Source organism: Homarus americanus, unplaced genomic scaffold (assembly GCF_018991925.1).
Source record: "Homarus americanus isolate GMGI-L3 unplaced genomic scaffold, GMGI_Hamer_2.0 scaffold48220, whole genome shotgun sequence".
Lineage (NCBI taxonomy): Eukaryota > Metazoa > Arthropoda > Malacostraca > Decapoda > Nephropidae > Homarus > Homarus americanus.
Window position 1 is genome coordinate 4,542,698 of NW_024755060.1, and position 14,867 is coordinate 4,557,564.

The window sequence follows — 14,867 nt, forward strand, 5'->3', positions numbered from 1 at the left end:
CTCACGGTACATGAATAATATACACGGTGTTATTTTGTCGCTGTTACTTAAGGGTTTTGTTCACTATTGTTGTTTGGGTGAGTCCTGTCGGCTCTCACTCCTGTACCCGGACCCTAACCTAACCTAACCTAACCTAACCTAAAAATATTGCTCGGTTTTAGGTCCGAGGTTTGGTTTGCTTCCAAATATTTACGTTTGTCGTTGGAGTTTTTCAAGGCAAGTCCAGGTCCATTCAGTGCCGGGGTTCGAACCTGTGTTCCTTTACAATTAGCCGGCAGAATAACAATAAAACAACGCCGCCTTTCTTATTGTGTGTGTGTGTTTATTTGTCTGTTAGTACATATCACACACACACACACACACACACACACACACACACACACACACACACACACGAGTACAATAGAACTTCGTCAGCATGAAATTGAATTATATTACCTTTCACAATACTAGCCACTGTCAAACACCTGTTCACTAACTCAACTCTAACACATACTTAAGTCTGTAACACACTAACTCAACTCTAACACCTGCTTAAGTCTGTAACACAATAACTCAACTCTAACACCTGCTTAAGTCTGTAACACAATAACTCAACTCTAACACCTGCTTAAGTCTGTAACACACTAACTCAACTCTAACACTGCAAGTCTGTAACACAATAACTCAACTCTAACACCTGCTTAAGTCTGTAAACACCTAACTCAACTCTAACTCCCTTAAGTCTGTAACACAATAACTCAACTCTAACACCTGCTTAAGTCTGTAACACAATAACTCAACTCTAACACCTGCTAAGTCTGTAACACACTAACTCAACTCTAACACCTGCTTAAGTCTGTAACACAATAACTCAACTCTAACTCCTGCTTAAGTCTGTAACACAATAACTCAACTCTAACACCTGCAAGTCTGTAACACAATAACTCAACTCTAACACCTGCTTAAGTCTGTAACACAATAACTCAACTCTAACACCTGCTTAAGTGTAACATAACACTCTAACACTGCTTAAGTCTGTAACACAATAACTCAACTCCCCTGCTTAAGTCTGTAACACAATAACTCAACTCTAACACCTGCTTAAGTCTGTAACACATAACTCAACTCTACACCTCTTAAGTCTGTAACACACTAACTCAACTCTAACACCTGCTTAGTCTGTAACACAATAACTCAACTCTAACACCTGCTTAAGTCTGTAACACACTAACTCAACTCTAACTCCTGCTTAAGTCTGTAACACAATAACTCAACTCTAACTACTTAAGTCTGTAACACAATAACTCAACTCTAACACCTGTGTCTGTAACACACTAACTCAACTCTAACACCTGCTTAAGTCTGTAACACAATAACTCAACTCTAACTCCTGCTTAAGTCTGGAACACAATAACTCAACTCTAACACCTGCTTAAGTCTGTAACACAATAACTCAACTCTAACACCTGCTTAAGTCTGTAACACAATAACTCAACTCTAACACCTGCTTAAGTCTGTAACACAATAACTCAACTCTAACACCTGCTTAAGTCTGTAACACAATAACTCAACTCTAACACCTGCTTAAGTCTGTAACACACTAACTCAACTCTAATATGCAAGTCTGTAACAAATACTCAACTCTAACACCTGCTTAAGTCTGTAACACAATAACTCAACTCTAACACCTGCTTAAGTCTGTAACACAATAACTCAACTCTAACACCTGCTTAAGTCTGTAACACAATAACTCAACTCTAACACCTGCTTAAGTCTGTAACACAATAACTCAACTCTAACACCTGCTTAAGTCTGTAACACAATAACTCAACTCTAACACCTGCTTAAGTCGTAACACAATAACTCAACTCTAACACCTGCTTAAGTCTGTAACACAATAACTCAACTCAACACCTGCTTAAGTCTGTAACACAATAACTCAACTCTAACACCTGCTTAAGTCTGTAACACACTAACTCAACTCTAACACCTGCTTAAGTCTGTAACACAATAACTCAACTCTAACACCTGCTTAAGTCTGTAACACAATAACTCAACTCTAACACCTGCTTAAGTCTGTAACACAATAACTCAACTCTAACACCTGCTTAATTACATAAACCATCCAGTTAGCTATATAACATCTTGCGTCAGGTAACACAGCTGTAACTTACCTTAATGACTGTACCTGGTGTTAGAGGCGGCTGTACATTAATATCCTCTCAGGGACCTTTACCTCCCACCTTCATATGGATTAAGTGTTTTTGGAAGCAGCAGGTAAAATGCTGGGATGTGATTTAGTTTGTGTATAACCTTTCTGACTGTGAGTTAATTAAAGCTGTCTGGGTGTCTGGGTGTATGGGAGTATGGGTGTCTGGGTGTATGGGTGTATGGGTGTATGGGTGTCTGGGTGTATGGGTGGCTGGGTGTATGGGTGTCTGGGTGTATGGGTGTTTGGGTGTATGGGTGTATGGGTGTATGGGTGTATGGGTGTATGGGTGTATGGGTGTCTGGGTGTATGGGTGTATGGGTGTATGGGTGTATGGGTGTCTGGGTGTATGGGTGTCTGGGTGTATGGGTGTCTGGGTGTATGGGTGTCTGGGTGTATGGGGTGTCTGGGTGTATGGTGTCTGGGTGTATGGGTGTCTGGGTGTATGGTGTATGGGTGTATGGGTGTCTGGGTGTATGGGTGTATGGGTGTCTGGGTGTAGGGTGTTGGGTGTATTGTCTGGTGTATGGTGTTTGGGTGTATGGGTGTATGGGTGTATGGGTGTATGGGTGTCTGGGTGTATGGGTGTATGGGTGTCTGGGTGTATGGGTGTTTGGTGTATGGTGTATGGGTGTCTGGGTGTATGGGTGTATGGGTGTATGGGTGTATGGGTGTATGGGTGTATGGGAGTATGGTGTAGGGTGTTTGGTGTATGGTGTTGGGTGTATGGGTGTTTGGGTGTAGGTGTATGGGTTGGGTGTATGGGTGTATGGGTGTATGGGTGTATGGGTGTATGGGAGTATGGGTGTATGGGTGTATGGGTGTCTGGGTGTATGGGTGTTTGGGTGTATGGGTGTCTGGGTGTATGGGGTATGGGTGTATGGTGTATGGGTGTATGGGTGTATGGGTGTCTGGGTGTATGGGTGTTTGGTGTATGGGTGTCTGGGTGTATGGGTGTATGGGTGTATGGGTGTCTGGGTGTATGGGTGTTTGGGTGTATGGTGTCTGGGTGTATGGGTGTCTGGGTGTATGGTGTATGGGTGTATGGGTGTATGGGTGTATGGGTGTTTGGGTGTCTGGGTGTATGGGGTATGGGTGTATGGGTGTATGGGTGTATGGGTGTCTGGGTGTATGGGAGTATGGGTGTATGGGTGTATGGGTGTCTGGGTGTATGGGTGTATGGGTTGGGTGTATGGGTGTATGGGTGTATGGGTGTATGGGTGTCTGGGTGTATGGGAGTATGGGTGTATGGTGTCTGGGTGTATGGGTGTATGGGGTGGGTGTATGGGTGTTTGGGTGGGGTGTGGGGTTGGGTGTATGGGTGTCTGGGTGTATGGGTGTATGGGTGTATGGGTGATGGTGTCTGGGTGTAGGGGTGTCTGGGTGTATGGGTGTATGGGTGTCTGGGTGTATGGGTGGCTGGGTGTATGGGTGTCTGGGTGTATGGGTGTTTGGGTGTATGGGTGTATGGGTGTATGGGTGTATGGGTGTATGGGTGTATGGGTGTCTGGGTGTATGGGTGTATGGTGTGTTTGGGTGTTTGGGTGTATGGGTGTATGGGTGTATGGGTGTATGGGTGTTGGGTGTATGGGTGTCTGGGTGTATGGGTATGGTGGTATGGGTGTCTGGGTATATGTATGGGTGTTTGGGTGTCGGGGTGTATGGGTGGCTGGGTGTATGGGTGTATGGGTGTTTAGGTGTATAGGTGTTTGGGTGTCTGGGTGTATGGGTGTCTGGGTGTATGGGTGTCTGGGGTGTGTGGGTGTATGAGTGTATGGTTTAGGATGTCCAGAGGCGAGTTACTGTTTCATTTGGAGAGTAACGTGTAGAAATTAGTATGGGAGTCGTATAATTAGAAGCTTCTGTAACATAACCCATTTAGAGGCAGTTTGGACGGTATTGTACTTGATTGTCTTCATTTCCTTAACTATAAAGTCAGGTACACATTCACAGCTGGGTGGGATAGGTGGTGGGTCCGATCCTGAGGTGGTGAGTGAGGGAAACAAAATAACAACAGACGAAACAAAAAAAAAATAAGTAAAAATAAATTAAATGAATCTTTTTTTTTTTTTAGGAAGTGATAGTTGGCGAAATGTCAGTGTGATCGTTGTCGTCATTTCTTTCATCTTTGTGGTTATTCGCGGGAAGACCTTTAGCGATGACCTTTGACCTGTGACCTATGACCTGTGTACGATGTTAGTTAAAATTTTACAGTGCTGAGTTATTACCGAAGCTGAACAAGTGTGAAATTTTGATCACGGTCGAATCAAAATTGTGGACGCTACCATGTGAACAGACAGACAGACAGACGGACCGACATAGACAGAAAGACAGGCAAACCAACCGAACTTTTCAATACACGTAGTAAATCCTCGTCATCACCAAGTTAACAAAGACGTCATCAAAACAATGAATAAACTTTGACAAAATCTGAAGAAAAAAATATACAGAAGAAACTACTTAGAAAATATATATATTGACCTTTAATTCATTAGTTATTTAGGTTCAATTTATAGCAAAACACAAATTACCTTAAACAAAACAGTAAGACAATATACACACCTGTCAATATGGTGATTGGCGGCGTGGTGTTAGAGGTGAGATCAAAGGCGTGGGGTAAGGGTTGTAGGTGGCGTGTATCCATAACAACACGCCAGGATCACACCGCGCCCTTCTTCCCTCCCTCTCGATAACATATCACCGACGAAGCCAATAGTAGACTTGGGATATTTATTTGTTCGTATTTTTATCTGCTGAAGCGTCTCACTGGAGTAGTATCGTAAGAGACGGTACGATATCTCAACTACATCTCTATCGTAAGACAATCGTAGGATCTCTAAATTACATGTCTTTTAGTTTACAATAAAATTTCAAAATTTATCTTCTTTTTTTTTCCTTATGATAGATTCTGTCGATTACTTCTCTATCGTAAGGCTAAAATCATCTCTATTTTCCTGTAACATAAAGACTAAAAATTCACGTCAGTCTTCAGGTAAACTCGGAGTAGATTCCAGGTAGATTCAGACGCCAGGTAGACTCAGGTAAACTGCATAATTACCCAATCGAAGTAAACTACAGGTAGATGAGAGGATCACCTGTGGATTAGTCCCTACCTTATTTCACCTGATGATTAATTAAACATCCTAATGTTACCTGGGCGGGTTAGGTTAGGTTATTTTGTTTGGTTAGGATGGTTATGTTGGATTAGGTTAGCGTTATGTTGGGATTAGGTTAGCTTTATTTTAGAGTTAGGTTATAGTAGGTTAGAATAAAGATAATATAATCACTAAGAGCCCGAACATCAATATTAAAATGTTTTCGATTTCTTTTGGATACCTAATCTAATCTAACCTAACCTAACCTAACCTAACCTAACCTAACGTAGTCATCTTTGGTTGACACTTGAGGTAACACTTGTTGTCCCTCGTCCTTACAGACACCTCGGCAGCGCTGTCCCTCCTTGAGCGCATCCAGCGGTCCATGAAGGAGACGGACGAGACTAAGATGTCCGACCAGTGCAGCAACGACCTCAACACTCTGATCTCCGTCCTCGAGAGCCCCGTCTTTAGGGGCATCATCAACATACAGGTGAGTGTCCTCGTGTACCCTGCCCTAGTGCACCTTGCCCTAGTGTACCCTGCCCTAGTGTACCCTGCCCTAGTGTACCTTGCCCTAGTGTACCGTCTTTAGGGGCATCATCAACATACAGGTGAGTGTCCTCGTGTACCCTGCCCTAGTGCACCTTGCCCTAGTGTACCCTGCCCTAGTGTACCCTGCCCTAGTGTACCTTGCCCTAGTGTACCCTGCCCTAGTGTACCCTGCCCTAGTGTAGCCCTGTACCTTGCCCTAGTGTACCGTCTTAGGGGCATCATCAACATACAGGTGAGTGTCCTCGTGTACCCTGCCCTAGTGCACCTTGCCCTAGTGTACCTTGCCCTAGTGTACCTTGCCCTAGTGCACCTTGCCCTAGTGTACCGTCTTGAGGGGCATCATCAACATACAGGTGAGTGTCCTCGTGTACCCTGCCCTAGTGCACCTTGCCCTAGTGTACCTTGCCCTAGTGTACCTTGTTACGCTAGTGCACCTTGATACCTTGCCTCAATGTACCGTGTTTAGGGACATTATCAACATACGGGGGAGAGAGAGTCTTGGTGTACCCTGTTGACCTGCCCTTAAACGTACCTTGCTGACCTGCCCTTAATGTACCGTGGTATTTGTAACCCTTAAGTCATAGTGAAGAAATACAAGCTCCGTGTTTACTAATGTCCCGCCATGAGACAACTGTCCAACACATTGTAATACTTGAAGGGGAGATTATCAGGGTAACTTAGATAGTGTTAAGCTGTGTGTGAGACCCCAAGATGATGACCAACTCCCGGTGTATAGGAAGATTGTGGTGGTGGGCAGCAGTGAGGAACAGTAAAAAGAGCGGCTACTCAACTTTAAGCCCGACAAGAGAGGGAGAAAAGTCCTTAGTATTCAGGAGGGCCGAGTCATGCTGCCTCAACATCAAAAGGCACTTCCATCTAGCCAGTGCCGGCATCGGTCTTCACTATATCACGCCGGGGAGAACGAGTAGAGGCCAAGTTGTGTAACTCAAAAGGGAGGCGTTTGTGATGCACTGTGTTGGGGGGCTGGTGGTGGCAAAGGGGGGGGGGGGGGGGGACACTGGAGGTGGTGGTGGGTTTTACTAGTAGTGGTGGGAGGAACACTGGTGGTGGTGATGCTGGTAGTCGTGGTGGTGGGAGGGACACTGGTAGTGGTGTCGCCCCAGGCCAGGTCTCTCGTCCAAGGGGTGGTGGCTGGTTGTTTCCTCTGGGGTCTTGTTGTCTGTTTATTTCTTGAGCCTCCTTGTTGTTGCTGTTTTTAATAGTTGAGCTGCTCTCTCTCTCTCTCTCTCTCTCTCTCTCTCTCTCTCTCTCTCTCTCATTTTATTTACATTTGTCTGTAATACCTGAAAATATAATTACCACTATACCACGAGGAGCTGAAACATAAATATAATATTTACAAAAATAATTACATACGAATATAATAAAAGAAGTGTGTGTGTGTGTGTGTGTGTGTGTGTGTGTGTGTGTGTGTGTGTGTGTGTGTTGCTCCTTATTCTCAAATTTTCTTTAATTCTTGGGAAACCATTTGCAAGTTAGCTCACGCCTCAGAGTGGGAAGCGACGTTGGCCCTTCGTTTCAATGTATGAAAAAAAACTTCCTCGGAAACTGTAGAGTAAACGACAGGTTGACCCCGCGCTAAAAAGCTCCCAATTTTCTCAACCGATTTTATGGGAATTGAACCCGTCAACGATATAGCTGCCCCCCCAAAAAAATACAAAAGAATTATTTTGTGTTCACCAAAGTTTGTCCATAGGAAAAAACGAAGTAATTTTTTTTCCATACAAACACAAAAGAATAAACCCAAGGAATTTTTTTAGGAAGCTTGTACATAGGGAAAAAATAAAATACATTTTTCTTAAGAACGTGTATTTGTATGAAAAATCCTAAATATTTTAAAAGGAAGTTTATACACGTGAAGAAATATAAATTTATTTTGTCCATCCCAACATCTCTTATTTTTTCGAAACATTTAATTCAATATAAACAGTAACATAAGTACACACGCGTCTCATTGTGACAACATACACTGCCCTGACTTGTATCTGTACACACTCGACCATAAGTGTCTGAACGTTGATATATTTATTATCATTATGACTGTACACTTCTTTCTGTACCTGACTGTATCTGACACAACCCTCACATTACAGAACAGGAGGCACTGCTGTAGTATTAATATAACACTCGACACAGGAGTCTGAGTGACTTATATGACAGCACATCCTCCACCCACAAAGACTCTCATTGTACAGTACACGTTAACATGTTTACACTCACGTCATTAATTAATATATCCAGTGGCATTTTGACTGTGTAGTGAGGAAGGATTTGACCTGTTAAAACCTTACTTATTGTTGTTATTGGTGTTATTATTATCATTAATATTGTTGATATTAATATTGCAGTTGTTCATGTTATTATTATTTTTATTATTATTATTATTATTATTATTATTATACGTGTTAAAGATCATTAAAGACACGGGAATAACTTTAAGTAGTAATGTAATATTCTTGTAAACTATTAATATCTCACTTAGGAAGGACAGTCAGTCACGTTTATATTTATGTCCACAATATGTAAATACACAAAGTAATTGAAGGAAGGGAAGTTGTACAGTGTTCATACTTGGACATACATACATACATACATACATACATACATACATACATACATACATACATACATACATACATACATACATATAGGGCTTCGTTATTAAAAGCAAATCTGTCAACTCTTCACCATACAGTGTTACCAGATCACCCGAATCACCTGACTCACATTATACAAATTACCTGAACCTGAACCTGAACTCTCTACCTGTATTGGGTGTACGGTAGGTGAGGTGACCTTGAGAACACTGCCTCAAAATCCCACTGGCTGCTTCACCCTAGGTACCGGGGGTGGGGGGAGGGGGCGGTAGGTGAGACAGGGTGGGGGGAGTGGGGTGGGTAGGGTAGGGTGGGTGGAGGGTGACTTACCACTACTACTCCAGCTAGATGGTGTTCCGCCATTTGCAGTTGTAAATTTGCCGGTTCTCTCAAGAGCTCCCAGGCCCGGGGAGCCCAACAAAGTGTTTCTCTTACTCTCACGGGCTTAGTGGTGTGTGTGTGTGTGTGTGTGTGTGTGTGTGTGTAAATCAGTTATAGGAGTCATTAGATAAGACTCTGGTTCGATAATAAAAGATTCTCCCATCAACCTAGAGAAGTCGACTTGTGAAAGAGACCTAGGGGCACTTGTAAGCCCGGACCTACGGCCTAGAAAACAGTGCGTTAATGTTCGAAATAAGGCAAACAGTGTATTGGGTTTTATATCTAGAAGTGTAAGTAAAAAGAGTGCAGAGGTCTTATTGCAGCTATATCTTGCGCTAATCAGGCCGCACCTCGATTATGCGGTTCAGTTCTGGTGCCCCTATTATAGAATGGATATAAATTCACTAGAGTCGGTGCAGCGAAGAATGACAAAATTGATTCCGGGACTTAGAAACCTTCCATACCAGGATAGGTTAAAGAAACTTAACTTGCATTCCCTAGAAAGACGAAGAGTGCGGGGAGATATGATAGAAGTATTTAAGTGGGTGAAAGGTATCAATAACGGGGATATAGATAAAGTTCTTATAATATCCGAGCAGGATAGGACTCGGAGCAACGGATTCAAGTTGGATAAGTTTAGGTTTAGGAGGGAGATAGGAAGAAACTGGTTCACAAATAGGGTGGTGGACGAGTGGAACAAGCTTCGCAACTTTGTAGTAAGTGCGGGTACTCTGGAAAGTTTCAAAAGGAGGCTGGATAGATTCATGGATGATAGAGAGTGGTAGTAACTCTCGACAGGAGCTGCCATGCACAGGTCAACCGGCCTATTGCAGACTCCTTATTTTCTTATGTTCTATGTTTCATTTTTACCACTCCCGAATTATGACAAAGTGAATCGTATTTTTGTGTAGTTAAGGTAGTCTACGGCATAACCTTTTCACCCCCCAGCATAGTTTACCTCAATAATAACTACGCTGCCACCACAAACGAGGGATTTTGACAACACTACCGAGACAACACTAATCGTTCTTGATCATTTCGAAATTTATCTGACCCATCCAGGAAGATACTTGTTTTACTGTCTGCCTGTCTGTCTCTCTGTGTGTGTGTCTGTCTGTCTGTCTGTATTTATGTATGTATGTATGTGTGTAGGTGCTTGGTGTTTGTAGTAATACGGATAATCACTAAATAAAACAGTATCAGGTCCATCATTCACGTCGAGGGATCATTATGGTGGTGGGGGGACAAGATGGGCGGTGGTGGTGATGGGGGACAAGATGGGCGGTGGTGGTGATGGGGGGACAAGATGGGTGGTGGTGGTGATGGTGGGGGACAAACATGGGCGGTGGTGGTGATGGTGGGGGACAAGATGGGCGGTGGTGGTGATGGTGGGAGGGGACAACCTGGGCGGTAATCGACGTACAGGTATGGATGGGGGACAAGGCCGTGTAAAATTCACACGCGATGGAGATGTCAGGATATGGGTGTGTGTGTGTCGTGAGGGTGTCGACAGGTAGGCGTGAAATTTAGATGGCGAGAAGTCGACAGGATTTGTAGGTTATCGTAGTGTCGACAGGATTTTGACGCTGAAGAAGTGTTGACAGACTGATAGATAGATAGATAAATATAGTAGATAGATAGACACACACACACACACACACACAGACAGACAGATAGATAGACAGATAGATAAATAGATAGATAGATAGACAGAGTTAGGTATGATAGATGACCTTCAAGCTGGCAGCAGATATTAACTAGTGTAGCGCTGGGGTTGACTGATGGCTCTTCTTGGCCGAGTTTTTACGGCACAATAATTTTCGACGTTATTTAACCGGGATATTTATGTCTGAAGTTTGTTTCTCACTTCAAGATATTTTTTGGGGGGATTTTATGTGGAATTTTTGAGGGATTTAAAGTGTATTTTAATTAGGGTTTATTTGATTTAATTTGACCTCTTCTCTTCTCTTCTCTCAGGGGCTATGGGAATAGAACGGAACAGTTAAACTCTCAAATCTCAAACAATTACGAAATTATCTTAGAGAGAGAGAGAGAGAGAGAGAGAGAGAGAGAGAGAGAGAGAGAGAGAGAGAGAGAGAGAGAGTTACTCCCAAGACAATACAATCAGCTGATAAACGGAACAAAATAGAAGACACAAACTTTTCTCGAAAATGGCGGAATAAAATCTTAAAGACTTTAACAAAATATTGAGATTTACGACACTATTTCGTTCCCAACGCCTGCACGAGCAATCACCAGCGCCTGGCATTCCCTTCCGATCCGGATTATTACACTTATGGAACTTAGTCTAGTTGAGTTTTCGCCTGTCTTCTGTTTGCTCTGGGGATCACCTACACCCCTGGCGTACTTTCGCCTGTATTATGTTGTACTGGCGTTTAACCAATCCACAACTATATGGTAATGGAAGGTGAGCTCTCTCTCTCTCTCTCTCTCTCTCTCTCTCTCTCTCTCTCTCTCATACACACACATATTTATAGGCCTCTTAACCTTAACCCACTCAGTCTTAGCCTTCTCTAGCCTTAACCCACTCAGTCTCAACCCTCTTGAGTGTTAACAGTCGGAGCATTAACCAGTGAGAGCCTTAACCTTATAACACACTCACTGTAGGATGGTAGCCTGACGAGACACACACACACACACACACACACACACACACACACACACACACACACACACACAACACATGGAACCAGTGTTAAACAGAGGTGAACAGTGGTGAACAGTGCTTAAGTCAGTGAGAACAACTCAACAGTAACAGTGGTACCCAAGTTGACCTTTCACACAGTGAGGTCCCAGGTACCCAGTGATAACGGCCCATGAGACCCAACTACCAGCGATGTGTTAATCCGTCTACGATAGGAAGGCCTGGAACCACACCTCACTCATATAACACCATCTGTGAGGGAATTACTACACCACGTGAGGCCCCTCATAACACCATATGTGAAGGAGTTACTACACCACGTGAGGCCCCTCATAACACCATCTGTGAGGGAATTACTACACTACGTGAGGCCCTCATAACACCATCTGTGAGGGGAAATTGCCACACCACGTGAGGCTCCCTCATAACACCATCTGTGAGGGAACTACTACACCACGAGGTCCCTCTCCTAACACTATCTGGGAGGAGTTACTACACTACGTTTTTGCTGTTCAACACCTACATTAATCTGTATGTTCACTGTATGTTCCTTTTACCTTTCTCTAATGAAGGCTTTTGTTAAACCACCAATGTATGTAATAAGTCATTTATGTCCAATGTATATTTTCAGCCTTCGGGCTGCAGAACTTTTTCAATAAACCGTTAATTATTATTATTATTATTATTATTACACACACACACACACACACACACACACACACACACACACACACACACACACACACACACACACACACACACACACACACACACACACACACACACACACACACACACACACACACACACACACACACACACACTCGTTGACGTAGGTGCAGGATATATAATAGGCAATTTATGGCCTCCCGCACCATCAGCTGGTCGCCATTAACCACCCGCTGTGTCATGTTCAATTTTAGGGGATGGGTCCTTAGATTTTAGGATGAGTCTTTAAATTTTAGGGAGTAGTTCTTTGAATTTTAGGGGGTGGGTCTGTGAAAGTTAGAAGGTGGGTCTTTAAATTTTAGGGGTGGGTCTTTAAGATTTAGTTCCTGCTATTTGCTGAAAGATCTTAGTAAGGATTGTAATGGTGGTCTGACAGAGGACTTGGGGAATATTTGTGGGGGAATGTTGTGTTATTTTTCAAGTTTGGGGAATATTTGTGGGGGAATGTTGTGTTATTTTTCAAGTTTGGGGAATATTTGTGGGGGAATGTTGTGTTATTTTTCAAGTTTGGGGAATATTTGCCGAGTTTGTTATTATTATCTGAAATTCTGGATGAAAATGACATATGAACAATTACCGTGATATAAATTGTTCTTTTAACATGTGATGTATTACGCTGACTGAAGGCTTTATTGACATTGCAATTCTATATTAAACTCTGATAAAATTAATGGTTGCAATTCAAATGGACCCCGTCCTAATGGGCCCCAGTTTGTAATTGACCCCAACCTAATCTAATCTAACCTAATCTAAACTGTGTGTGTCATTTGGAATGGTTTCCTATTTTGGGGATATTATTAGTATTTGTGTTATTATTATTGTTATTTTTTTATAAATATTAATAGAATTTTATTTGTTATTATTATTATTATTATTATTATTATTATTATTATTATTATTATTATTATTATTATTATTATTATTATTATTAAACCTCTTCATATTTAATTAACCATCTCCCCATTGTCTCCTGCAGGAATCCCTGAAGGAGTTGAAGAAGCAGGTGTCGCAGCACCCGTCCATAGTGCCCGCGGACTTTGACATCAGTCGGGAGGGGAAGTTGATCCTACATGTGTCACCAGAGGGAGGAGAGCACATTGAGTTTGATATGCACAGTGACTCAGCCACCCTCATCCTCAATACCAGCCCCGCCCTTAATGCCCAGGTATGTGCTGTGGGTGTAACTTGTAGGTGTATTGGTGTAGGGTGTAGGTATAGACAGGTCACCCAACCACCCTTACCCTCATAATCAGTTCTACCCTTAATGGCCACGTATGTGTTTTGATGTGGGTTTAGCTTGTTAGGTGTAATTGTGTAGGGTGTAGGTGTGAGTGTAGACAGTCCACCCTCAAGACCAGCCCCGTCCTTAACACCCTGACCGCCTACCGTCTTGCCGCTGTGAACCTGACCGTCTACTGTGATGACAAAGACCAACCCTGAAACTTGAAGCAGATTCGACACGTTTTACTGTAGCATAAAAATATTTGTGGATTCATTTTACGACTCGAAATCTCAGTAAATTTTTATCGTGGCGCTGACCTCGGTGGTGACGCTTTTATTATGAGGTAAACATTCTAGTCAGAGTTATATTTCTAATGAGTCTGGGAAAACAGTCGAACGTTTTTGGGGGAAAATTATCCTTAAATCTTTCGCTCAAATTGAGACGTGGGAGACATAGATTCCTTTATAGTTTATTTTCGTCTACCTATTTTATGACAGTTTTTGCAATATACTCACAAAAGCCATATGTAAGTTATGCCTATGGGAGATTATGTTATGAGATTTAAAAGGTAAAAAATATCTTAAATCAACAACAACAGGAGTTTATACAGTTCCACATAAACTCATCCTCGTTAAAGAATATAACGAGTCTTTGAGAGTTGATTAGGTGCCTTAAGTGCTGCTTGTGGTAATGGAAGTGTGAGGTTTATAATCTAACCTAACCTAACCTAACCTAACCTTGGCGTCTTAGAGTATATAACATAATATGAGTGGAGTTGATGTTAGCCAGGCAGCTGAGGGCGAGACTGTAGTAAAGTAGAGACAGAGCGGATAAAAGCGCCATTTTTTTCAGGTGATCCTTACGTCAGATGCTCCCAGTTGTCGGTAGGATCCAGGAAAATAAGTCATCATTGTAATATTTATGGACGATACATTACACAATTTATTCTTTCGTCTAGTCATCATTGTAATATTTATGGACGAAACATTACAAAATTTATTCTTTCGTCTAGTCATCATTGTAATATTTATGGACGAAACATTACAAAATTTATTCTTTCGTCTAGTCATCATTGTAATATTTATGGACGATACATTACACAATTTATTCTTTCGTCTATAACATGAATATAAAGCTAATGAAAGTAATTTAAATGCATCATACCACCAAATAATATCCCACAGTATGAGTAAAATTTTGTTGATAAAAAGTTAAAAAAATGCTTGGCTTAATCTCACCTAACTAATGACATGGTGAGGGTCAGGTGGGCCATTAGCCTTCCGAAAATGGTTAATAACTGGGGAGGAAAGCGTGACAGTTGATGATTGACTGGTATGGGAGGACAGTTGATGATTGACAGGGATGGGGGGACAGTTGATGATTGATAGGGATGGGGGGACAGTTGATGATT

General features: G+C 42.3%; 1 protein-coding gene across 1 annotated transcript in view; it reads left to right on the plus strand.

The window, feature by feature from the left end:
• Window positions 1–14,867, plus strand: part of LOC121856327 (rac guanine nucleotide exchange factor JJ-like) — a 75,490-nt gene that overhangs the window by 53,958 nt on the left and 6,665 nt on the right. The window contains exons 4-5 of the mRNA XM_042351804.1: window positions 5,628–5,779; window positions 13,211–13,399. Of these exons, the coding sequence (XP_042207738.1) occupies window positions 5,628–5,779; window positions 13,211–13,399 (341 nt within the window). The remainder of the gene's footprint in view (window positions 1–5,627; window positions 5,780–13,210; window positions 13,400–14,867) is intronic.